Genomic DNA, 26962 nt, shown 5'->3' with positions numbered 1-26962 from the left:
CTTATCCAGGCACTCCTATCACCCTGAAGCAGTGTTTAGGAGTACAGCTGCACTTCACTCCCACTCACACAGACATACTTGAACTGGCTAAAACTGGTTAATTTAGATGCTGGTAACAGAAAACACTTGAGTCTAACTTGCATATAAGCTGCTCCACATCCTCTTTTCTGCTCTGCAGCTGCTGTGTTCTTGTATCCAACATTTTTTCATTTTATCTTACTGGCTCCCTGGCTCACTTCTGACTAGGCTTTAACCTTCCTCCAGCGCTGTAAATTTGCCTGCAAGTCCATGAACCTGGATGTAAGGAGACTTCTCTACTGAAGGAGTAATGGGAGTAGCACAGAAGGTCTGTCCAGGCTCCTCCACATTTGGATCCAGAAGTGTTGACAGTAGCATGTTTGTGCTGGTGTCCAGTTCAGCATTAGAAAAAGAGACTGAACTCAAGCATATGAAGTGCTTTCTAGAACACGATTTAGAGTGAGACACAATGCACCATATGTTGGGCTGGAGTGGAGCAAACCAAACCACCAGAAGGGAGCACAGCCCTGCTGCAGTGTGGTACCCCAAACTACCTTGCCAGGGCCTTCCCCTGCTATAGGGCTGGGACCATTCTGGTCCTCACTCCAGCCATCCCCGCACTGCCTGCTCTCATGCTCTGAAAGCCAGACACCCTAAACAGAGGGAAAAAACCTTTTCAGACATCTCCTAGCCTACCTCCATGTTAATGTGTTAATGACAATGAGACCTTGTGTTAAGATGTAGAACAGAAGAGAAGGTGAAGTTCATATTTTTGTATTCAATGTTTATTAAGGCTGGCTGGGGAGGAATGCTAAGTTACACTGGTTATCTAGTAAACCTCTAAAGATAGCTCTGTGGCCAGTTTAGAAGAATTATATGATTATTGTTGTTCTTTCCTTTTGTGACATCAGGATGAGTAATCTATCAGGACCATGTTCTCTGCCACGTATGCTCTTTTTAAATGTGGAGGTTGCAAGCTAGTACATGATTTTGAGTCTCTCTCTAAATTACCTCCTTCAGTGCTCTTTCCAAACTTTTTGCCATTCTATTTGAGCTTCTTCAGTCTCTTCCTAGTCTGACTGGGAGTATCTACATCAGTGTGTTGATTCAGAGCACAAGTCCACTTTTGTAGCAGATCTCTTTAGCATCATCTCACATTCCTCTGCTTTGGGTTGCATGGTGGAGCAGCCTCAGACTGCATGAAGCAGATTTTGGGTGATGGGAACAAATGGGAAGATGTGATCCAGGAGTAGTGGCAAAGGGGAGTTCAACAGTCAGGCTACAGTTCATCCAGAATAAAGAAAAACACTGAAATGTGGATTTCAGGTCCTCAGCACCAACTGCTTTGCTGTAAAAATGCACTTCTGTTTGTATTTATATTGTGGTTTAAACCCAGCCAGCAGCTAAGCCCCACTCATCTGCTTGCTCACTCCTCCATCCAGTGGGATGAGGGAGAGAGAACTGGAAAAGTAAAAGTGTGAAAACTTGTGGGCTGAGATAGACACTTTAATAGGTAAAGCAAAAGCTGCACACACAAGCAAAGCAAAACAAGGAATTAATTCAGCACTTCTTGTCGGTAGGCATTCAGCCATCCCCAGGAAAACAGGGCTTCATCATGTGTCACAGTTAACTGGGAAAGACAAACGCCATCTCTCTAAATGTTTCCCTTTTCTCCTTCTTCCCCCAGCTTCTGTTACTGCGCACATTGTATGGTATGGAGCTGTGTCCCCCCTCAACTCTTTGTGCACCCCCAGCCCACTCACTAGCAGGGCAGTGTGAGGAGCAGAAAAAACCTTGACACTGTGCAAGCACTGTTCAGCAGTAACTAAAACATCCCTGTGTTTTCAGCACTGTTTTTAGCACAAATCCAAAACATAGCACCATATGAGCTACTATGACGAAATTTAACTTTATTCCATCCATATGTACTAGATGTTACAATAGAGGTAGCTCTTGCCTCTGTGCTTGTTCACTTTGTAGTGTGAGTCATGCTGGTTTTATTTGGTTTAACCCTTATTTTTTTCTGTATATTTCTTTTTATCTCCTTCCTTTTCTTATACTTATGTACAAGTAGTTTAAGGCAACATTTCCTTGATTTACTACCTGCAAAATTACATTTCTTCATTGCTGAAACACCAACCCTTAAGTATAAAAATTAGTCATATATCTTTCTAGATTGTCTGAATGTTATTTAACCTCTTCTTTCTCTATCCTATGATTGTAACAATAAATACAAAATATATATGTAGTGTTTTTGCTTATAGAGTTTTATTTAGAAACTTCAGGGAAAGATCTCCAGGTTGACAGGACTTGATGAAATTCATCCTGGACTACTTAAGGAGTCAGAGAAGCAACCTCTGATTGTCTTTAGAGGCCTGGAGAAGGACAGGATGTTGGAGTTTTGTTGAGTGTGAAAAGATTTATTTCAGCTGAAGGAGAAAGGAGAACCAAGGGAATCTGAGACTACTTTGACACTTTCATATAAATTTTAGCACCTTGAAAATAATGAAGAGATAAGCAATGATGAACAGATGCTTTTCAAGAACAAACTGTATCAAGCTGATAAAAAACATTCTCTTTAACAGAGTACCGGTCCAGGGTAGATCTAAAGTAGATGTGAAACTTTCTAACAATACTAGACCTGAGGAATAGGTAGCCTAAGTGCTGTAAAATCTCCTTGGAGCTCCTAAAGAGCATGTTAGATAGCCTCAGAGATTGCTGGGCAGGTGCCGAGAACAAGGGCACAGCACCCGTGCTCCAGTTTGTGCCTGTTGCCTCCATCACCATGTTTTCTTGCACTGGGGATCCAAAATTGGACACAGACCTTTAGATGTAGTCCCACAAGCACTGAAGAGAGGGAAAAATCCTGTCTCTTGACCTGCTGGCTGTTGGAGAACGGCTTGCAGAGAGCAAGGCCATGGGTCTCTGCAGAAGCTGATTGCAGCCATCTGAGGGAAACAAAGGAATAAACCCAGGGTACAGTTATGCCAAACAACAGACTGTTATGTTAACAAAGAGAGAAACTGAGGTACACAATGGCCTTGATGGTAAAAACAACCTTGGGAAAGGAGGCAGTCCAGAAGAGGGAAGATGTTGTGACATGTCTGAGATGCCACAGGGGGCTGGAACATTATAATGTAGCTTTTTACATGTATCCAATAGATTTGTGAGTAGTATGCATGATTATTGTAGAGTGCTTATATAAGGTGTGATTTCTGTCAATAAAGTTGAAGCTTGCTCTATCATTCACATTGAATTGGCTGCTTGCTTCCTCCGCCCGTCGCAGCTGGCTACACCTTTGCTCATGCAGCCCAGGAGGCTGTTGGCCGCCTTTGCTGCCAGGGCCCGTGGCTGGCGCATGACCGACTTGGTGTCCGCCATGACGGCCAGGCCCTTTCCTCTGGAGCTGCTTTCCTGCCAGCTGGAACTCAGCCTACACTGTAGCATGGGTTTAGTGCCTCCCAGGTGTACGACTTTGTTATAATGTACTATATTAACAGACTAGCACACAATATCACAAGCAAACAGTAATGTTAACATAACTAATCTATATCAGCTACGGTTCTTAAAGGGCAAACTGCAGATTAGCATGGTACGTACACCTTGATTTTCATGGTGTCAGTTGATTTGATGGGCTAGATGTTCTCCTACCCAGGTACCATACAGTGCTTACAACGTTAACACTGCAGCAGTCTTAGATGCAGGAAATACACTCTGTTATCACCCTGTTATCACTGAGAAAACTCCAAGCTGCACAATAACATTGTTCTTCGGGGAGAACTTTGACTTTCATAAAACCAAGATGACCTAATAATGAGAATAAATTTTTTTGAAGGTTTTCCATCTGAACACAGAAAATATCCCTGACTACTGGTGCAAAATTTCCTGTTACCCATGAAACCCCCTTGCTCAGGGGATTTAAAGGCCAGAGACTGGATTAGGAGAGCAAAGCATGAGAAAACCCATACCCTGAGTAGAAGTGTGAAGTTTTCTTGATGAAATACATATCTCTTGAAGAATGTCTGTGAGTTAACTGCCTTGTTATTTAGGTTGTATTTTTATTTAAATTACCTTGTTTGCCAGAGCTTTTGGAATCAAAGAAAATTAAAGAATGCATAGTCACTGCATTTTTAATGGCCTTGTTTGGGGACAAAAGTGAGATTGTAGTTAATATGAAAACTTGCGTGGAAACTTTCCACCTCAGTTCAGATTTACATGTTTTCCAAAAACAACAGAACTAATTAATTTTACAGGTGTTTAAGAAATACAAAATATTTGTAGTTTTGGTTTTGATTTTTATTAAAAACCTGCAAAAAAAGGACACTTAAAATAAATGAAAGTGCTTTTTTTAAAAAAATGTGAATATTACCTGGCACTTTATACCTGATCAGCTCTGGTATAAAGGTTTATTAAGAAGTTTAAATGGGCAATGACAAATTGAGCATGGGAAAAGCAAAACATCAGTAATACATAATCCTATCCTAATTCTCACTGCAAAGACTTTGAATTATGGGCACCGCACAATTTTATCCAGCAGTAGATCTTTTTTTTTTGCATAACGTACGAGAAATAATGCAGGCTTATTCCTGTGTTCAAATCAGGCTTTTGTATGCCACATTGCCCTTTTCTGTAATCTCCTCTCTAGCTAGAAGGTCACAAATTTTCAGAACTGAGTAATATGAAGGAAACAGAATTTTACAAGGTACACCGAGTTACTGATATGCAAAGCCACTCACTGCTACCCAGGAAGTAGTCAGATGGAAGGAAATCAGAGGGAAGGACATCAGACATAGAGCTCCTACTTTCTTTCTGCAGCACAGACTTGAAAAAGTGAAACAAGCTGATGACTAAAGGGAGATTCATCTCTGCCTCCTCTGAGGGGCAGCAGTGCAGTTGTGTCTGTGGGACAACCAGGGCAGGACCCAGCTGAACTGCCCAAGATGCCCAACTAGCATCCAGGTACTCCATGCCTATGGAAGCACTCCTTCGTAAATGGGGTGAGCTTTTTTCCCACCAGCTTTGACTATCTCGACGTTACGTGTTTAACATAGGTCACCTGGGTCCCCTCTCTGCCCAGTGGATGGCAGTGCTACAGTCAGCTGCTGGAGAGCAATCCCTGACACCCACTTTAGGAAAGGATGAATAACCCTTTCTGTTTGCTAATCTTTCGACATCTCCCATAGGAGCCCAGAAGACTAGCTTTCTATTAGACCTGCTAAACCAGATGTCTGACCTTGACAGTTGCAGTGAGGTAAGTCCTGCCTTGATTGCTCACTTTCCCTGTATAATAAAAGCAGAGGCAGGAATCCCTGAAGGCCCCAAGGAAGATTGTGTTGGCCTCAGTGCACGCATATAAGATAGGCAGGCAGGATCTCCTGGGCGCTTATTTTCAGAGGCACCTGCTGACCACCCAGGGAAGTGAGGTACTTGCTTTAGGAGGATGGCTTAACTAGGTGCCTAACATTTAAATGCAAAGAAGAGTTACTCCCTCAGGTGAGGCAGATGCATTGCACTTCGCTTACAAGTCAACTGCCAGGGGCAGGGTGGCGGGTGTTTAACCATGGTATGTGACAAGGCCTTAGCTATGTCATAGCTACATCTTGGACCGATGCTCTTTTCTGTGGTCACCATGTGGTGTGAGAGAACTCAGATGGGTTCTGCCACCAGATTCAGCTCTGGTGCCCTTTGTATGCTCTGAGACTCCTGTCTAATTTCCCTTTGGCCCAAAAATGCAGCGCTTCAGCCTCCCTGGCCCCCTGCTTGTCTACGTGTGCTCCTTCAGAGCTCCAGCTAGCAGAGGAATGTCCCAACTGCTTAACTCTCCTGCAAGCATTTGAGAGCCACAGATCTTTGTAAAATGCCTGCAGAACAAAGTACATACCAGGACTCTTGGCACACTTTCGAGACACTTGTCCTGCCTCTTTGGTGAATCTGAGGTATGCTGCTCTTTTGCATCTGGCTCTGTTCCACTTGCCTTCCTCCTTCCTATTTATCCCATATTGCACACATATTGGTGCAGAATCTTAGACAGAGGTTGTGGACTTGCTGTATCTTTCTCTCCACTTCTCTACTCATCTTGCTTCAATACCTGAGTGATAGAAAGCTTTTGTAAGCAGAGCAGTAAACTGATCAGTTTAGAAGGCAGCAGAGTACCCTGCTTTGGACAAGGGTGAAGAACAAAATGCTAAACCCTGTCTCTTTTTGGATATACCTTACCCTGCCATGGTGCTCACTCTCATCAAAGAGAGGAGTTTACCAGAAGGATATACTAAAGATAGGAAGAATTATCTGAAAATGTGTTTTCTTAAATATGGCTTTGCAAGGTACAAGACACTGATGGCCATCATCTAATCCTTGGGTGCAGTGTGATAGGTCTTTCAGTTCTGTTTTCCCAAGTCAGAGCCGGTGTAATATTCTGCCTAGATGGATAATTTGACATGTACAAATAAACATGTGTGCATAGACATATGTGTAAAAATGCCATTAGTAATGCAAGAAAATATTCAGTATTTCAAAGAAAAATAATGCTCTAAGTTTTTATGTGTAATTCTTTCAAAAACACCATTGCAGATTTCTGTTAGTCTATGCCATCATGTTGCCCTCTGTTGACTTCAGTATGTGCCCACAGCTTTCCTCTGGCTTCACGTCAGAGCTGACTTGTTCTCAGGGCAGCTAACCAAAAGACCTCACGATGCAGTTTATTTTCCTGGCACAGAATCACAGAACGGTTGAGGTTGGAAGGTACCTCTGGAGGCCATATTGTCCAACCTCCTGCTTATGCAAAGACCAGGTTGCCCAGGACTGTGTCTGGATGGCTTTTGATTATCTTAAAGGATGGAGACTCCACAACTTCCCTGGGCAACCTGTTGCAGTGCTTGATCACACTCACAGTGCAAAAGTGTTTCCTGATGTGCAGAGGGAACGTTCTCTTTTTTAGTTTGTGCCCGTTGCCTCTGTTCCTGTCACTGGACACCACTGGAAAGATCCCAGCTCCATCCTCTTTGCACCCTCCCTTCAGGTATTTATATACATTGATAAGATAGCCCTGATCTTTCTCTTCTCCAGGCTGAACAGTCCCAGCTCTCTCAGCCTTCCGTCACCGGAGAGGTGCTCCAACCCTTTCATCGTCTCTGTGGCCCTTTGTTGGACTCTCTCCAGTACATCCATGTCTCTCCTGTACTGTAGAGCCCAGAACTGGACACAGCACTCTAGCTGTGTCTCACCAGTGCTGAGCAGAGGGGAAGGATCAGCTCCCTCCACTTGCTGGCAATATTTTGCCTAATGCAGCCTGGGATCCTTGGGAGCCTGCTGTGCTGCAAGGGGACATTTCATATGGACTAATGAGTGCAATAAAAAGCAGGACTGTACCCAGATACCATAACCTCAGTGCTCACAAAGGGAGTGCCACTACCTAAGAAAGGTAAGGCAGAGTCATGCCAGGAACAACAGAACAAAAAGCACTTGGGTGATCATGGTTTACAACTGTCACAGTCCTAAAGACAATCCACTGAGGATCTGATCTTTATGGTCTTTATTACTCAGAGACGTAAAACCTCAAGAAAATATTTTAACAACCTCCAAATTCCATCAAAGTCCTCAGGGAGTTCAGAAAGGTAGTTCCAGCCATCACAACTCCAAGTGACACAGTTAATGGCCAAGCCTGTTCAGAGGTGACTGCCAGGCCCGCAGCAAATGGGACAGAGGGGTCCAGCACTGCAGTCCCCTGTGCCACTTTGTCTCCCCTCTTCCCCCATCCATCAAGACATGCTTTGATGCTTTCTGCATTTCCCAAGGTCCCCTAACCCTCTCACTACTCCTGGGTCCTGAAGCAACCACCACACAAGTCCCCTTCCCTTTGGTGGCCAAAGTAATCATCAGCATCTTCTCTGAGAAAATTTCATGGTGCAGCATAAATCCACTGCTGTGCCCTCTGGCTGGGACATGGTGAGTGCAAGGAGATGCTGAGGATTCAGCTTCCCCTTCAGAGAGGAACAAGAATGGGCAGCCATCTGCTCTGCCCCATCCTGTTCTTGCACTTGGTACCCAGACGTTACACTCTTAGCAAGATGCAACATGCCCAAAGTGTGTTCTTCAGAGCCTCAAGTTGTTTCTTGTCACAGAAGATGGTCTTCTTCACTGCGAGCAATAACAGCATGCTCATGGCATTTAGATCTGTATCTGCAACTGAGCACCACACAGCTGCTCGATCACTCCTTCCTCCTCAGGAATGGTAAGGAGAAAAATACAACAAAAGGCTCAGGGACTGAGTTAAGGACAAGGAAGGATGACTCACCCATTATGATCATGAGCAAAAGGCAGACTTGTCAGGAGAAGAAAAAGAACATCAATTTAATTCTAATACCACCACCACTTAACAAACAGATCAAAACAGTGAAAATTATTACTACATCTTAAAAACATCTTCCCCCACCCTTCCCTTCTTCCCAGGCTTAGCTTTGCTCCTGATTTCTCTACCTCCTCCCCTCCTGTAGGAAGGCGGGAATGGGGGTGTGGATGTGCGGGCAAGGAATGGGACTCCTCACACTCTTCTCCTGCTCCAGTGTGGGGTCCCTCTCATGGAAAACAGTCCTCCACAAACTTCCTCTGACATGAGTCCTTCCCACAGGTGGCAACTCTTCCCAAGCTGCTTCGGTGTGGGTCCCTCCAGTGTGTTGCAGTTCTTCCAGCACCAAACTACAACAGCACAACAGCAGCTGCTTCTTCCCACAGAGCCTTGGCCTTCTCTGGGCACAGCCACCTGCTCTGGCATGGGGTCCTCCACAGGCTGCAGGTCAGCATCTGCTCCACCGTGACCCTCCATGGGCTGCAGGGGCACAGCCTGCCCTCTCACCACGGGCTGCAGGGGAGTCTCTGCTCTGGCACACATGCCCTGCTTCCTCCTCCTTTCTTCCACTGACCTCAGTGTTTGCAGAGGCATCTCCTTCACAACTCCCACTCCTCTTCCCAGGTTCCCCTTCTTAAATATGTTATCACAGAGGTGCAGCCGCCATCGCTAATCGGCTCAGCCTTGGCCAGAGGTGGGTCCGACTTGGAGCTGGAGGAGTTTCAAGAAGCTTTTCACAGGGGCCACTGCTGTATCCCCCTTCCCTGCTACCAAAAATCCCTGTCACACACACAAACCCAACTCACTGAAAAAAATTTAATTTCCCCAGAAATACATGCTGCCAAGCACTGCCTGTGCATCGGGGAGGGCTCCAGTACCCTGGAGGTAGGGGAGGCTGGGGGGAATGCCATGGGGAATTAAAATGTTTTGGCAGAGCACTTTCAGTTAGCTACAGCTGGAGGACTTCTGGTTTTTATTTTCTTTGGTCTGCTCATTAGTGAAGATGGGAGCAAATGATGGGGCCATGATACTTCTGCTGCAAGTATCAGGGACTCTGGGATACTTACTCATTAGCCAACCTAAGAGTTAGGGATTTAAATGTAAAAATATGAGGTACATCCAGTCTCTAGTGTTGTTGGAGGTGCAACCAGAGAAATCCTTATGTAGAAAGACAGAAGAGGAATTCTACCCACTGAATATGGCCTTTCATTTTGAACCCCAGGCTCCTTCACACAGTGTTACTAGGTGCTGGCATCTTCATTAGATAATGTACTTTCAACAGATCTGACTATATTTTATTAATGGATGAATTGCTCTCCTCCCAGGTGGTTCTTTTAAGTAATTTAAGTCTGGTCTAATCAGAAAGCCTGGCATTTATGAATATTAGGGCTCTCTTCTGAGGGATTTCCAAAATTTGTGCTCCATGATATGCTTTTCTCTATGAGAAATAACAGCACACTGCCACCTGGTGGAAATCTTGATTTTATGCAAGAAATTAGAAAGTAAGTCTAGAAAACTTGAGCTCTTTTTTTCACAGAAAGTATTTTCTCTTTTGGGCAAGATGGGCAATCAGTATTACGAACTATGTTGCCTGTTACTTACCTAAAGCCACATTTAGATGTTTTTAGTATAAATTGAACAGAATATTGCACATGTTCTAAACCAGATGGAATTCAGCATAGAAGGAAAATTGTCTTGGCCTGTTGCTGTTCCCTCACAGACAGTAAAGGATTTGGGTTTTCAAATACTGATGTGCTGAAGTGCAAATAACAGAGGACTGAGAGGTGGCGCATGCTCCCTTTTTTTTAGAGAACGAATAGTCTGGAAGAATAGAAACAGCATTAAACTGGTGTCATTTATTAAAATGTCTCAATATTACAGTTTGATTTTTTTCCTGATTAACTAAATTGAAAGCAATTATTCCAAGCCACTTGAAATTCTTTCTAAAAATAAATATCTTGGATTTTATATTTTTGCATATTTAAACATTGAATTTATGTACACTTTACTGTCACTCAGAAGAAAGAGATTTCATTCTGAAAAATTAAGTATTTTTAAGTTCTACGTCTGTTCCCAAATTTTATTTTGCTTCACTAGGTGTGTGTCTGCGAGCCCCTTCGCTTGCCGTGAATGTTTATTTTAGTGCCCGGTACGGCTCCGAGCTGCGGGAGCGCCCCTTTAGGAGGCTCATCTGCATGGCCCCGCCCCGCCCCTGGGGCCCCGCCCCGCCCCTGGGGCCCCGCCCCGCCCCTGGGGCCCCGCCCCGTTGGTGCGGCCGCCGCCAGGGGGCGCTGCCCGCTCCTCCCGCCGCCCCCCTCCCTCCCTCCCGCCGCCGCGGCCCTCTGCGCCTGCGCGAGTCCGCGGAGTCCTTGGAGCGGCGGCCGAGGGCGCGGGCCGGAGCGGCGGCCATGCAGCGCTGGGGACGCGTTTCCTGCGCGCTCGCTCGGGTACGGCGCCGGCAGGGGACGGCACCGCCGCGGGGCGGGCGGGGGGAACGGCGCCGCGCCGAGCCGCGCCGCGCTTGGGAGCTCGGGCCTGGGCTTTCCTCCCGCCTCCCCCACCCCTCGCCGGGAGCGGGCGTGAGGGCGGGCGGAGCCGGAGCAGGCGCCCTGGGGCGGGCGCGGCGGCTTGGCTGCGCTTCCCTCCCGTCTCTGCTTTCGCCTCCGTCGCAGGGAAGGGCAGTCGCTCCTCGCCCAGCGCGGCCTCGGCTCGGCTGAGGTGCCGCGGTGTCGCCTGGCCCCCGGCGGTCGTTACGCCGCCCCGGGAGGAGCGGGCTCGGGGCCTCGTCCCTGCTGCCCTGTCATTTGTTGGTGCGGGTCGTCCCGGGAGCGGCGGAGGGCTGCCCCGGCCCCGGAGGGAGCGGCCGGGCGGGGTCGGGAGTGAGGGCGGGTACCTCTGTGGTGGTGGGAAACCGCCCGCTGTCAGAGGGTCGCTTCCCGCCTTTGGGCGGCACTGGGGCTTCAGAATCCTTTCGGGGGCGTCCTCTATTCCAGTGACAGGGTGATCGGCCCGTGAGATGCTTCTAGCAATCCCATTGCAATTTAAAAAATCTTGCCCTCCAAAACCACCTCTGAGATGTTGCCTGGTCACAGGAATGGCCAAAGGGGATGGTTATGGAACAACAAGACTTCATAAACTCCTGTGGTTGCCTAATTTATATCATTAAGTGGTTTGAGAGTCCCGGATGAAGAGTTGAAAGTTTGTGTAGTTAGAGGCAGCCTTAGGCAAGGCTGGCATGAAAACAGGTGTAACGATCGGCTAAAGTTGTACAGCCGGTAAATGGCAGAGTGACTTCTACCTCTTGCTCCACTCGGTGCCCTCCACCTCTGCTTCAGTCATGTTGTTCCTGTTTTGGTTAACTGGTGCCTGTAACTGTGTGTTTGCCTGTGTGGGGCTGAATGCTTATTTTTCTTCAAGGGTAGACCTCAACTTCTAAGACTTTAATTTTTTTTTTCCCTTTCTAGAGAAGCCATTTTGAGAGGATTCATCATGGTCTCCAGGGAATTTGTGCAGTGTCACAAAGGACTTTCGCTGATCAAGGTAGTTAATTGTGAAGAATTTCTTTGGACAAAAAAACATCCCCCCGAAAAACTGCAAAAAACAAAGCAGCGCTTCTAACTCAGAAGTCGGTCTTCCAGGTGACAGTGGAATCCATGTCAGTATGGAGATTTATATGGAAAGTAGTGGCTTATTTGCCTTATTGTTATCAAGCTAAAGCAATCAATAGAAGTTGAACTTTATATAACATAAGAACAGTGATAATAATTAATATTCTGAAGGAGACTGTGGTTATGAGATATGGATTAGGTACAAAGTTCATAGCTTCTGCTGCATTCATAATCAGTAGAAGTTGAACAGATATCAGTTTCCGCTCTATAAACTACTGATTTTATGACGTTTGGTAGGCGTTTACCTTTTGCATGAAACATCATTAGAAGCTATGTTGGAAAAATGTTCTAATAAACTATGCAGATATCTTGGGTTAAGTTCTTAAAGGGTTTATATAGCAAGAGGAATGGGTCAGGCAGAATTCAGTTTCTTCATTTCCTTTTACATTATTTTGCCTGTAAAATTAAAGACTGGCTGTTTTTATTGCACTGAGTACTTCCATGCAACCTTTCCTTTTGCCCAGAAAGTTACTTTCAGATGTGAGATGTAATTACTTATATAAACCTAGTTTATTAAGTTGCATCATTTTTAATAGCTATTTTACGTTTTAAAAAAATATATTTCAAACATAAGTTATTTCAGCAATAATAAACTGGTATTTCTGCAGAAAAATTTTAATTGCTGAAACAAAAATATCTCAAATGTTCTCTGTTCCAGTTGATGCAGATGTCACAGTTATTGGCTCTGGTCCTGGAGGGTATGTTGCCGCTATCAAAGCAGCTCAGCTTGGTTTTAAGGTAAGATGAGACCTCGCTCAGATAGCAGAATATTAATTCAGATGACCTTCAGAGGTGTTTGTGTGATACTGAAATTCTTCTGTTGCATCTTGGGCCACCAGATACTGTTGACGTCAGTAATCTTTCTTTGCCTTTCTTACCCGGATTATACAGAAGTTGAAATGGAGCTGTGAAGCCATTACTGTCTGTAGCCCTGCTACTGACAGAGCTGCTCAGGACAGCTTGCTTTTGATTGGAAGAGATAACTGAGGTGGGCTTTACTTTTGTGGAAGAGAAGGTGGGAAAAGAGTGCTAGGAAAGAGTTTTTCTCCCAGCAAAGAAAAGGGAAAGGAAAACAAAGACAGTGACAAAAAGGCCATTGGAAAACTGTAATGAAGAACAGACAGACCAAGGAGGAAAAAAAACCCCCAAACTGATGTGCTTTTGAATATGAGTAGAGGAATTCCATTGCCATGTGAGAACTTTAGAGGCAGAAATATGTCTGTAGAAATACTGTAGTATCTCATTTACATTTATTTATGTTCATCTCTGTTCTGTCTGTTGTCTTCGAATACCTTTTAAAAGAGGCAACTTTTATCTGATGTGTACTAATTATGTGTGATGTAATTGAGTATTGTGAGAGTTGTATGTGCATAATGCATTTCAGATTTTACAAACATGAAAATATAGCGCATGACTTCAACAAGGTGTTTTTTTACCTTCACTCCTTAATATGAGACCAACTTACTCTCTTGGCACTGTGCGTTATTCTTGTAATTATTTTGAAATCTGAGAAGGTGGTCCTAGCAGTCTTGAGCATGTTCCTGCTGGCTGATATGTCCCAATGCTTCTGAATCATGATAGCTGGATTTCATGACAAAAACAAGACCACCTGGTAAAGACTGGAACTCCTGCTGATGAATGGAGGGGCCCAGATAGCGTGTAGTCTTCATCCTTGGACATTTTCAGAACTTGGCTGTACAAGGCCCTGAGCCAACTGATACATCTTCCATGCTGACTGTGTTTGGACAGGAGGTTTGACTAGATGGCCTCCAGAGGAGGTCCCTTCAACCTAAACTTTTTGGTAATTCTGAGTGTTGTCCCTCATTGGTCATTACTCCCAGAAAAAAGCTGCTCAGTGCTACAGGTTTTAATTGAGGTTGACGCCTTCTGCTACATAAGTTCATGTTTATTCTAAAGCTGTTTTTTGTGGTTGTACGCCTGCTTTTCTTGGAGCAGTGCTGTCCTCAGATCCTTCATATCTGTGATTACGGTACTGTATACAAGGAGGTTAAAAAGTGTCCTGGATTCTGTTTTTCATCATAGCAAAAAAAATAATTTTGTTATACTTCCTTTTGTTATAGCTTCACAGCTAGTTGGCGGCAAACAGACATGCTTGCATGTGTCACCTGTAACACTGAATAAACACGAAGAATGTTTATGTTGTCCTTGAGGAAGAGGATTTGTTTTTGTGAGAGTGGCAAAAAGATAGATTCTATAGTTACACCATCCATGGAAGAACTTGAGTGTGGTCTACTGAATTACTGAAGTTTAACCTTCAATTTTAGTGCTACATCTGCTAGGACAAGCGTTAGGTCCTTGTGTCGGTATCACAGCATCCCACATTATCGCCAACAGTGTTCTCTGAGCGTTGGCTATTCAACAGCTTTGCTTGGCCTGGTTGGTGAAGTTGATGTAGAGTGGATGAGACAGAATCTCCTTACCAGCCTGGTGCCATTTGATCCACAGTGCAGATTTTAAAGCCCTTAGATCATTTCTCATGCATTCATATGCTGAAAGCAGGAGGAGGGGTAGACGGGATCAGCATTTCTCAGTGTATTTCTGTGGTTTGATATGGTGAGTTCTGTTACCATCACCTCTACTTGAGCACAAAAGCAGCACTTTAAGGAAATGATGAAAGTCTTCCACTTGTGTAGTCACTTCTCAACAGATTGGAGCTTTTAAAGAGTATAAACCAAGGAACTGCTATTTTGAGCATATGTACACCTTGTAGATAAGAAGATGCCAATTCTTCTGCTTCTAGAAGAAAGGTTTACAATACTCTCTTCTCCCCCAAGCGATCTGTTTTTTAGTTGAAGTTTTGTTGGTTGGTTTTTTCCATTGCACACTTTGGTGTTGACAAGTTGATGAGAAGGAGGTGAAATATTTTCCATCGCTATTGACCTTATTTTGCTTGGTTTTGCTGTACTTGACTTTTTTTTCTTTCTTTATTGGCACAACTTTATAGCAACAGGTCTTGCAGGTTTGTGTGTTTAGAGAGGGAAGTGTTGTTTAGAGGTTTTGTTCTGGTTTGTTTTCTTTAAAGAAAAGATTTCATGCAATTTTAACCTCTGCTGGGTCATTTATCTGTTGTGTGCTTGTGATTACTTGTTTTTAGCAATCTTTTGCATGATTTTCATTTTTTGCAGGTTTTTTATTTTTAGTTGTAAGAGAACCATCTTGCATAGAACTGAGTGTTGTATTTAATTGAGGCAACTTTGTGGACTTTTGAGGTAGAACAACAGCACTTAAACTTGTATGAAAGTATAAATGGTGCAGTGGAGGACATGGCTCTCTTCTGGTAGAGAATTTTGTTGCAAAGAGACATTTTGGTTTTTAAATTAGGAAAAAAAAATGAGTGAGGGAAAATCTGAGCCACAAAATAAATCTAGGAGTGAATGCCTGGCCTTTGTCATCAGTTCTAATTTTTGAGATATCCTGTAAGGAAGTGGTAGCATAGTATAGCTTAAAAATTCTTTTTCCCCCTCTTTTTCCTCAGACTGTCTGTGTAGAAAAAAATGAAACATTAGGTGGAACCTGTTTGAATGTTGGATGTATTCCGTCCAAGGTAAGTGTGCATAGTTTGTCATAACTTCATTAAAAACAACAGATATTTTATGTATCAGTTGGAAAAAGGTTAGGAAGGAGTTCCTCAAGATTGATGTACTTCTTTAAAAATTGAAATTGTAATCCAAATGAGCTGAGAATCCAAGTAAATGTAAGTAACACAAAGGGTTACAAAATGATTTGCTCAATAGAAATGTTTGTTTGCAAACTGTTTTGTGGGCTCTCCTAGATGAGATGGAGGAAGAGAATAAAAACCAGAGGTTACATACAGATGTATGGAGCTGTTGAGTCTATGTTGTAACCAGTAATGATTGTTGCAGGTGGTTGTATCTCTTGTAATATACTTTAACTATTTCAGATAGTTGTAGCTCTTGTACCATGTGAAGTTCTTGATTGCCTCATATCTGTTTGTTCAAAATAAACCTGTAGTTTACGCTAAAGTAATACTGAACTGTGTCTCTAGAGGCAGAGAAAGTAAATCTAAATTAGAGAGAGAGGGGCACCGCTGAAAAATCATGAACTCTGGAATTGGTTGAATGCACCATGCTCTGAAGAGAGCTGTCTCTCTTCATTGACTGTAGAAGGAGCATAGTTGATGAGCTCTTGAAATAGTCATGTGAGCTAATTTAGTATTCTCACCAGCCCCCAAAGATAGTCTGGAGCGTGGGGCTGGTAGTGCTTGTAGGGAGAGTCCAAGGTAATGCACTCTGAAAGAAAGGTGAAATAAGAAGTTTAGAAGAACCTAATAATTTGATGTGGTCAATCCAGTGTTAAGTAATTTCAGAACTAAGGTATTGTAAGAACAGTGTTATTGCTAGATGAAAAGAGTCTGCCTCATTAGCACCCAGCAGGCGAAGGAAGACACTGGTAATGCCAGGTTTGTAATGGTTGTGGTAAGAGACATAATATTCTTGCCAAACTCCTCCTAACTGTATTGCTGTTTCTAATCTGTTTGCTCAGAGGTGCCATTAGCATGGTAGGAGAAAATACAGTATAAATACAAAGTTTTTAAATGATACATTAATTTTCCTGAACAATTTAATAATAGTTCTAATGAAGTTCAGAATACCTTAATATACTGAGGCAAAACTCAGAAATGAGGTGTTGATCAACACTGCAAGTTTGCAACTCTGCTAGGATCTATTTAACTAACTTCTCAGGTCCCCCTTCTTTTTACCTTTGAAGTTCTTATGAAAATCTAAATCCGTGGGCTAAACTTGCACACTATCCAGAATTTTTTTGAATGGCAAGAAAGTTCTTAAGAAATGGATATGTAGGCTGTATACACTGAGGCAATAACAAATTATTCAAATACTCCTTTCCAAAAAGCCACCCAAAATAATACATTGGGCATGGAATTTTTTTCCTTCTAATTACTGAAGTCTTAAGTGGTGGCTGTGTCTTTAATTAATGTTGAATGTTACAGATTCAGGGTTGTGACAGTTATGTGTAATGGGCAAATGAATTATTTTATTCTGACTATTAGTTTTGCTCAAGCATGTGTATGTAAGGCAGGTATCTCAAAATGTGTTTTGACTCTTTTATGGTGCCTGCTTTAGACTTCAGTCTATGCGGACTTGCACTGTTGTCCTTCTTGGAAAGATACTGATAATTCATGTTTGGGATGGCTATGGTGAAAGATGTAATTTTTTTTACCAAGATCCCTCCCTAACTGTATTGCTAATTTCTAATCAAAACACAGTTACAGAGGATCTGTGTTTCAAGCTGCTGATTTATAGACAACCTTATAAAAACTACTCTAGTTTTATCTTTGAATTATGAATGTCCAGTGATTTGAGCTAGCTCTAAGACATCTAGCTTCACCTCAACTAGCTATGCAGTTGTAATCACTTCAGCACAACAACTCAACTACAAAATTTAACTCACATATGTCTACACAGGCTAAAATTTTAACAGGGATTTCAGTACAGATATTCCTCATCCAGTTTTTCTGTATTCTTTTTGTTGACAACTAACCTCTTGTCTGGGGTAATAAGGAAAATCTCCTGTGTGTCAGTCAGAATTGTCCTTCTTTCCTCTACTTCACATCTGTTGCTGTGTTGCTTTTCTTTTTAACGCCTATGGAATAATTTCCAGTTTCTCTGGTGAAGTGAGCGAGAACATACATATGGATTTAACTATTTTCTATTTTTGTTAAATATGTAACTTTATAAAACTCAGTGAGAGCTACTGTGTACAATTTCTGTGTTTGAAATACACCTTTTCAAATATGTACCTCAGACTTTCTTAATAGTGAATGTTTTGCAAGTAACATAAATTTTTTTTTTTCTGATAATAAATACTTAATTCAACCATGAATGTATGTCACAATTCACGTTTTTGCATGTGTATTTTAGGCCTTGCTGAACAACTCGCATCTGTATCACTTGGCCCATGGAAAAGATTTTGCTAATAGAGGAATTGAAAGTGAGTATGAAGAGCAGCTAGTCAGTGCCTGTTAACATAAATGGCTTACATCAGCAAGAAAAATTAATAAATCAAACCTAATAACTGTTGTTTTCTGGTCAGAAAACTTTTTAGACTTACAAATATTACCTTTTATCTGTCAGTTGGAGGGTTAGGGATATGTCTGTTCCTTGAACCCTGAATTGTGGGTAGGTAAGTTATAGTTGAAAAGTGTAATACTGTTTTTTAACATAGCAGATGTTGAATGTAACCTTTAGTGTTTAGTAGGGCCATTCAACACATCTTACTCTGTCAGAGCTGTTAATTGTGTATAGCTCCATTAAATAAAAGCACCGCAGTGTTTGATAGAAGGGTTTTTTTAACCTTAGTTACAGGAATCCGTTTGAATCTAGAGAAGATGATGGAACAGAAGAGTGGTGCAGTGAAGGCCTTAACAGGTGGAATTGCTCACTTATTTAAACAAAATAAGGTTAGTTTGGATTATATACTGAGATATGTCCATGATTTTTTCTGATCTGAATTTCTTGCATTTTACATTTTCATATTCTTGCCACATAAATTAATTCAGGTGACTGACTCGGCAAAGGCAGAATTTGAATGATTCTCTTCTAGGGAATTTTTTAATGAACAGTTCCTTCATTCTTAATCTACTTAAAAGAATAGTATACAGTTACTTTTCAATTTGTACCAGATGGTGATGCAGAGGTATGTGTTAGCAGCTTCTGTACAGCATTAATGAGATTCAGGTTAAATGTAGCATAACTTCTATATGTAATTTGAATATGAATTTACTGTGTTCTGATTACTAAAGGTTGTACATGTATCTGGGTTTGGAAAAATAACTGGCAAAAACCAAGTCACTGCAACCAAAGAAGATGGCAGCACACAAGTCATCAATACAAAGAATGTGCTTATAGCCACAGGCTCAGAAGTTGCTCCCTTCCCTGGAATTACTGTATGTATTTGAAATCTTAATGATACTTTTTTCAGTGTGTTGTATCCAGATAATTTAATGTGTAATATTTTTTTGCATCTGATTGCACTTCACCTTCTGTGTGTTTTATATATAATGTATAAAAGAGATTGTAAATCTCCCTTTGTGAATTTTTGTCATTAGATTGATGAAGATAATATTGTGTCCTCCACTGGTGCGCTGTCACTGAAAAAAGTTCCTGAAAAGATGGTTGTCATTGGTGCAGGAGTTATTGGTGTGGAACTGGTGAGAGGATATTTAAACCATTTGGCCTTTAATTTATAAAGGAACGGGGTTTTGGTTGGGGTTTTTTTTGTGTTGTATTTGATTGTGTTGCTGTGATTTAACAGATGTTTGGTTGAGTGAGTTGTAATGAAACTGTTCCAGACTTCATAGCCCGCTAGTTCCCTTTTCTACCAGAAAAGCTGGGATAAGTGTTTGTAGGATCACTGCTCCTGCAGCTGGTTAGCTAAGCAGAGAAATGAGAGGAATCTACAGGGCCTCACATACAGGTTTTTCGGGGGAGGGGGGTGTGGGTGTGTGGTGGTGGGGTGGTGTTAACTTTCGCTGAGGTTTGTACCTGCTCTAGTATAGATGAGAGAACTTCCTTTTGCAAGGGAAGCTCGTTTTAAGACAGGATAAGTTCTAGTGTGTAGCAGATAATCCCAAGAAATTTTTACATGATAGAATGTACCCATTCTGTCTTAACCACCAAAGGAGCAGAAACTTTATAGTTCACCTTGGTCTGAGTCCTTTTGCCTCTTACCTACATGGTTCAAAAAGAATATGTATTTGCTGGTCTTGCAGCTGCTTGAAAATTTGCACATCTGCTTAGTGGTTGCTTAGCCTGGTGACCATGCAGCAGGGAAAGAGTAAGCACAGTGAATACTGTGTTGGATGGATGTGGGTAACTGCAGGTAAATAGGGTGTATATGGGTTTTGTGCATGAATCCAATGATAGTGGTTATGGTTATAAATATGTGCAGAAGCAGCAGTGGTTCCGTTTTTATTGCATAAAATTCCCTTAATGTGGTATTGTTTTGATTTAATTTGTAATGGTGTTAGAACACCACAAGCAATTTCCTTTGGGTTTTCTGAGGTAAAGTGAGATTCTTTGATTTTAAACTTTTCTATATCTATAACCTAAAACATACGTAACATACTTATTTTGTTAGCTATTTCTTTAAAAGCTTAATTCTGTGAATTCAGTCATTGAAGTTTTGGGTATGCAAACAAGCAGTGATAAATCCATTTTTCTTGGAAAGGTTGGGGAAAGTTGGACTTATTTTATTCTACACTGTAACATTTGTAAAAACTGATCACTTTGCTTTTATGTGTTGTCCTGCTTTTGAAAAGTTTGCAGCCTGAGAAAAATCTACAGTTTGCTTTTCAAAAACTGTTTTTATCTATATTGTGACTGCAGGGTTCAGTTTGGCAGCGCCTCGGTGCAGATGTGACAGCTGTTGAATTCATGGGCCATGTTGGTGGAATGGGAATTGACATGGAGATCTCTAAAAACTTCCAACGTATTCTTCAGAAACAGGGACTTAAGTTTAAACTGAACACCAAAGTTACTGGGGCTACCAAGAAAGCAGATGGGAAAATTGATGTAGCGTAAGTGTTTAACATAAAACTAAGGGAATGCCATATATATTCTTCCTCCCAATCCATCAAACCTGTTTAAAAATACAGGCTGATATTATTTTTTAAACAGGAAAATGTGGACTTAGAATGAAACCTAATTCTTAGTGAAATTTAATTTTTATCCTGTACTGTAATTTAGAGAACTCATAATTTTGGGTTTCCTGAATCCCGGATTGCTTATACAGGAGAGGTTCCGTTGACTTGAGTTGAAGGTGTGCTAGTATGAAACCAGTGGTATTATAGTGAGATCAGTAATGAAAACAGATCTCTAAATCATTCTTTTCATGGAAGATCTTTGCTTCTGGTATAATTAACATAAATGTCATCATCATTCATACAGTCATTTTCAAGCCATTAATTCTTGGCCACTTACTGGAAGGGTAATTTTGTTCATACCTCCTCTTGTCTCAAAATACGTGTGGCAAGAGATTTTATTGCTTTTGAGTAGAAATAAATTAAACTACCCCAGAGTGTCTTTTAGTGGCCACACTCAAGCCCTTTGAAAACTTACAGATGAACAGCTAATATAGAAACATAAAACAAATTTGCTTTGTAAGAGTCCCTATGTATACGCTACTACTTTTTCTTGTTAGCATTTTCTTAAAACTCAAACGTTTAATGTTACTTAACAAAAATAAGCTTAAATGTTTTTTCACTGGAATCTTAACATGGTGATTTGTTTTTGCTGTATTGCCATAGCTCGGGATAGTCTGTCCTCCACCATTGTAAATGTCCTGGATTTGGGCTGCCTTACATACCACGCTGATGCTGGTTGGATCTCTCACGTAGTCTGTTTCTACATGTAGAGTTTCATTCTGGTTCTGGAGTATGCTTTTGAAACACTTCCTTCACTTCCTGAACTTGTTTTGGGTGCAGTTAAGCACAAAGATGCACTTGAGGGATGTACCTGATGCAGGGCAGTTGCTAACAGGTGTTTAGTTCTTGGGCCAGAAGAAAGCTTGCTCAGAATACATGGCCATATCCTAACCCAAAATATATATAGTTTGGATGTCAGGTACTTTGCAGCAATTATTTTGCTGTACAGATTTGATCCTATCAGGTCATGCTACTTGCTGGTGAATATATACGTTGAATGTCTGTATCTAAGAGTTGTTAACAAATGTAGTAAGAGTTACTGTCCCTTCCTCCGTTTTACTCCTCAGCTCTTGCAAGGAAGATGTGTGGGGCAGGCTGAATGCAGGTGGCTTGTATGCCAGATCAGCTAGTACATCACCATCCGGATCATACTAGTTACTAGTCAGAGAAATACAATGCTCAGAGTTTACAGCTTAGCATTTCTGCTACTTATTTTTCTATAGTGTTGAAGCTGCTGCTGGTGGCAAGGCAGAAGTAATAACTTGTGATGTGCTCCTAGTTTGCATCGGTAGACGTCCTTTTACAAAAAATCTAGGTCTTGAGGATATTGGAATTGAACTTGATAAGAGGGGGAGAATCCCAGTCAATAACAGATTCCAAACCAAAATTCCAAAGTAAGTAAGACAATGTATTTTTTACTTTTATTTTTTAGCAGAACTCTTTATTTTTAAAAGTTTAACTTACTAAAGCTCTTTTTTCTTTTAATTGCAGAATATAGCTTTCTTTTCTGAAAGGAAAACTCAAGATTTCTGTTTATTTCAGGAACTAAAGATTTTTAGTCAATCTTTGAAGTTTTGTAATTTAAAAGTCACTGTATTTCTGGTACTAGTACTTGAAGTGTGGTCATTCTGTGGAAACTGCCCTTTTATACTTTGTATTTTATTCTGTTTGATTAGAGTTTACAGTAATATGTTTCAAACTGACTTATATAGGGTAGCCGAGGTGTGCTAGGATGTTTTTAAACAGTGTCTTATTCTGTTTCATTGGTCTGATAGCATCTATGCTATTGGTGATGTAGTTGCTGGACCTATGCTGGCCCACAAAGCTGAGGATGAAGGCATTCTTTGTGTAGAAGGGATGGCTGGGGGAGCAGTTCACATTGACTATAACTGCGTACCCTCTGTGATATACACTCACCCTGAAGTGGCCTGGGTTGGCAAATCCGAAGAACAGTTGAAAGAAGAGGTACTGGTTTTTTTCTTCTTGGACAAAACTGTTTTTCCACCTTGGGCATAGTTTCGTGGTCTAGTAGTTTAGCTAGCTACTTTTTCCAGGGGAATTTCTGCATCCGAATTTATTGCTTGGAGTGTACAGTTGAATGATTCCCTCCTGCATGCCATTCTCCCAAGGATCACAGTTCTCTTCAATGATTTTATTCTGTGAAGTTAATATTGTTCACTTGCTAATTAATCTTTTTTTTAATACCCCCTTACACCCCTTTATGTGGTTCTTATGCATTGCTTTGTGTGTCTTATATGTCTTCTATTGTTGAATTGCTTCTGTTCTTGTACTTACCAAATTGTCTGTATGGTTACATTGTTCCTGTTGGTCACTAATTCATGAACACATCTGTTTTGTAGGGTATAGAATACAAAATTGGGAAATTTCCCTTTGCTGCGAACAGTAGAGCAAAGACTAACGCTGACACAGATGGCATGGTGAAGATACTTAGTCAAAAATCAACAGACAGGATGTTGGGTGCTCATATTTTAGGCGCAGTAAGTATTGTAAATTGTGCTGCTGTCTTGGCCTTGTAAGGGTGTTTTATTTAGTGTTGCACAGTAGTTGTCATGTTAGGAGAAATGAAGCTTGTAAAAAGAAGGAAGATTTGAGGCTACCATAGTAATTTTTATTTACTGTTCTCTTCTGCAGCCTTGCCCTCCTTCCCACTTTTCTGTTACTTTGGTGTTAGACCCAGCATTTTTTTTTTTTTTTCCTAGAATGGCTAGGGTTAATTGGTTTCTCTGACCAATGTTTCGTGGGGGTTTTTTTGTGTGTGTGTCTTTTTTAATAAATACTGGCAAACACTGGAGAGAAGAGCAGAAATTGTTGACTCAAGTTCTGGAAGTTGAGGGAGCTGAACAGACTGGCTTTTTCACTGGTATTTTCTCCCCCCCCGAACTTCAGACTTGAGCAAAGCTGGTAATCTTACACTGCAGTCACCAAATCTGGGGTCAGTAACTTAATGGAACTTTGATTTAAAATCCTTTGTAAGGATGAGAAATCAGAAAATTCCATTTGGGAAAAGTATAGTTTTCCACTGTCCTGCACATACCAAAGTTAGACCCTAATCTCTCTCTGTTTTGTTTCTTAGCTTTAAATAGTTTTTTTTGATAAAGTTGTATACAGAAACACTTACATGTATTTTTGTATAGTTTCTTTAAGAGAGACACTAACACTGCTCTCTGTTTTCCTGGAAAGGAAGTTTTATTTCTATGAATGGATGTATTGTCAATACTAGTAGATAGGCTTTTTGTTTCTGAATCCGATTCTCATAATTTCTGATAGAAATAAGATGTTACACTAGTTATTTTCTCTCACAGTGCCAGTCATTTAAAAATCAACATGCCTTAAAGGAAGCACAACTTGGGTTTATCAGTGTGATCGTTGAGAAAGGGCTGGGGGAAGATCTTAAGACTCTGGATCTGAACACTAAAAATGTAACAGGAAATTTCACTATTTTTGATTCCTCAAAGAAATGTTTTCTGAGTAAATACACATAAATACAACAAATGAAAAGGAGGGTACAGATGTAGTAACATGCTTTGTTTATCTAGTTATCTATTTAAATTGCCAGGAGGGCATGGAAGTTTTGGGGAGGTTTCAGCAGTGATAATGTAGCTTTGAGAGTGTGGGTATTATCTGACCAGTGGAAAAATGCCCAGATTTTAAACAACTCTCAGTAATAAGAGAAAAAATACTCTCATGAAGAATTATGTTTAGATTTACAGTGAGCTTCAGCACAGTCACCAAGTAGATTAAGCACTTACGACTTAAATTAGAACACAGCTGACGTGCTAGTTATAATACAACTTTTCTTCTTTTGCAAAAGGTGCTTATTTACAAGCTGTTACTGATTCAGGAGAACCTGGATAACTGCATAAAGATTTGTGCTAATTACAAATACCATTAAATTACAGGGTGCTGGTGAAATGGTTAATGAAGCTGCCCTTGCTATGGAATATGGAGCATCATGTGAAGACATAGCCAGAGTTTGCCATGCCCATCCAGTAAGTTTTTTCTCAACAGACTGTTGGAATACCCGGGTTGCACAGGCATGCTGTAATTACATGTAACTATTAATGACTTGTACCTTTTTGTCTTTGCTCTCTACAGACAGTGTCAGAAGCCTTCAGGGAAGCAAACCTAGCAGCATCTTTTGGCAAAGCTATCAACTTCTAAAATGAAAGGGCAGATCTCTGTACATGCATAATACATCTCTGAAAGTGGACTCTGGGCCCTTATGGAAGGCTGAGTGAGGATTTTAGGACTGAATTAAGAAAATCGTATCATTTTAAACATCAGATATTTAAACAAGTAGAGTTTGGAACAAGTGGAATTATCCCGTCTCTGTAAATGAAATACATAAAATTACATGTTTATTTACATGATGAATGTTGCAGAAAAACAGCCTGACAGAACTCTTCTCTTTTTCAAAACCAAACATTTTGCTGCTGCATGGGATTATCAGGTGTGCTGGTCAAAACTCTGGGTAGGTGTCCAGCATACCTGGTGTTTTCTTATTTGAAGTAGTGATAGACTACACCAGTTGAACGCTGGCACTTAAAATGCCACTGTCACTTCCGCACAAAAATGTGTTTCTTTCTGAAAGGATTAACTTCATTATTTAACCTACTTCTTATATACAAGTACCAAACTTGTTTTGACCTAGTAGTGTTAGGATGTTGGGAGAGGAGGGGCTGGTATAGATCAATTAAAATTATATTGACTTTTTAAAGAGAAATTTACTCTGTGTGTGTATGATTCTTCACGTCATGTTTTCATATTGAAAACTCATTGGGAATAATCGAGTGCTGATGGAGAAACGAAAGACTGAAGAAAAATTAATCTTACTGCTTCTTAATTTTTTTTGGTTTTAAAGCTTCTGTTGTCCAACTCACTTAAAGTTGAAATGCTAAAACTGGGTGGTGGAGCAGTACTTGCTGTTAAGTGCTATGACATGAGGGTTATTTTGCACCTTCCACACATAAAGGCTGCAGTATCAGCTCTCCACACAATTAAGACATATTTTCTTCTCCTTCTGTTTTCTATTTTGTGCTCTCTGTCTCTTCTGTAGCCAGAGAGCTTAATAAATATTTAACATGGCTGCAAGGTCTCCTTGGGTTTTGTTTGCTGATAGGCCCTGTGACTCCTACTAGTGTCTAACGGCAACTTTGGAAGATCCCTAACACATATATGGAATGTGCCCAATTTCACTAGCTCATTTGAAGTTCTGTGTTGCAGGATGCCTCGCCTCTTGTTTTTGTTAAGTGGTTCTGCCTTGAAGAAAACATCTCCCAGTACTGTGCATACCATTTTTTCATTATGCCAACAGAATGAGCAATGTACGTTCAGAAAATAGTGCAAAAGCTATTTGGTTTTGTGTATAGACAAGATGGTTATATCCTTCTACCTTTCTTTAGAGCTGGTTATTCAAGTATTGATTCATTATCCATACTGAGTCATGGAAATGTATGCCAATGTTACTATTTTATTAAGATATCAGTTAATCAGCAAACTCCACTGATAGTGTTCTTCATTTTGGTTTGTTTTTTACTCCTGTTTTAAATGTAGATGGGGTTAAACCATGACAGCTCATTAATCTCATCACGAGGATATGAGATGATCCAATTCATGGATATGCAGGGTTAAGTGAATTAATGTGGATCTGCTTTCAGGTGTTCAGAAGCTGCTGAAAGCAGAGCAAAGGTTGGGACAATAGTGAGGGAAGAAAAACTTGATTCTTCCCTTAGATCTTGGCGTTTCCTAATCACTTCTACCTGCTGCAGGTAAATGCTATTAAGTGTTAATCTTGTGCTTTGGAAGTTCTTCCTAGAAGCCCTGCTCTTTCAGAAACAGCTTTGTATCTACTCCCTCCGCCTCCCTCAGTATTTGCAGCATTCATATTGCAGTTCAGCATTGAGGCTCATCAGTTACAAATTCTTCTATCTTAATTTGTTCATGTTAAATGAAGTTTGGAAAGTCAGGGAAACTTCAGTGAAGAATACCACTAAAATCATACTGGACACCATAGTTTCCCAGACACTTGAAAATAAAATTCAAGGACTTAAAATTGTTACTCTGTTGTTGCTTCTCTGGTTGTCATTCCTGTTCTAGTTCAGTGTACAAAGAGTGTTTGTAAAGGTAAGAGTAAGATGAGCTACTGAGCCACCTGTGGATGATCTGATTGCAGTTAAGTCTGAATGTTGCTAAGTTTGCAAGTTGTGT

At 41.2% G+C, this 26962-nt stretch overlaps 1 protein-coding gene across 4 annotated transcripts; it reads left to right on the top strand.

Moving 5' to 3' along the window:
• The first annotated feature begins 10681 nt into the window (after positions 1-10681).
• On the top strand, positions 10682-25841 carry DLD (dihydrolipoamide dehydrogenase). 4 transcript variants are annotated; one of them, XM_074903301.1, is made up of 14 exons: positions 10682-10809; positions 11827-11902; positions 12689-12768; positions 15527-15595; positions 17952-18021; positions 18390-18490; positions 18833-18976; positions 19139-19240; positions 20418-20608; positions 21958-22128; positions 22510-22699; positions 23095-23232; positions 24655-24744; positions 24851-25841. In XM_074903301.1, exons 1-14 carry the CDS (start codon positions 10771-10773, stop codon positions 24914-24916), a joined length of 1527 nt encoding a protein of 508 aa, XP_074759402.1. In that variant the 5' UTR covers positions 10682-10770; the 3' UTR covers positions 24917-25841. The 4 variants fall into 4 exon arrangements, with proteins under 4 accessions (XP_074759402.1, XP_074759403.1, XP_074759404.1 ...); XM_074903302.1 differs by having other exon boundaries at positions 11827-11905; XM_074903303.1 differs by lacking the exon at positions 15527-15595 and having other exon boundaries at positions 11827-11905.
• The last annotated feature ends 1121 nt before the right edge of the window (positions 25842-26962 follow it).

Source organism: Athene noctua, chromosome 3 (genome assembly GCF_965140245.1).
Source record: "Athene noctua chromosome 3, bAthNoc1.hap1.1, whole genome shotgun sequence".
Classification (NCBI taxonomy): Eukaryota; Metazoa; Chordata; class Aves; order Strigiformes; family Strigidae; genus Athene; species Athene noctua.
The sequence above is the reverse complement of the archived record's forward strand: the minus strand, read 5'-3'. Positions and strand labels throughout refer to the sequence as shown.

Bases quoted from the DNA above. Each gene is read 5' to 3' on its own strand.
- DLD (XM_074903302.1), top strand. From the start codon at position 10,771: ATGCAGCGCTGGGGACGCGTTTCCTGCGCGCTCGCTCGG. The intron at 10,810-11,826 runs GTACGGCGCCGG...TTCCCTTTCTAG, and splicing joins TTTCCTGCGCGCTCGCTCGG to AGAAGCCATTTTGAGAGGAT. The intron at 24,745-24,850 runs GTAAGTTTTTTC...TGCTCTCTACAG, and splicing joins GAGTTTGCCATGCCCATCCA to ACAGTGTCAGAAGCCTTCAG.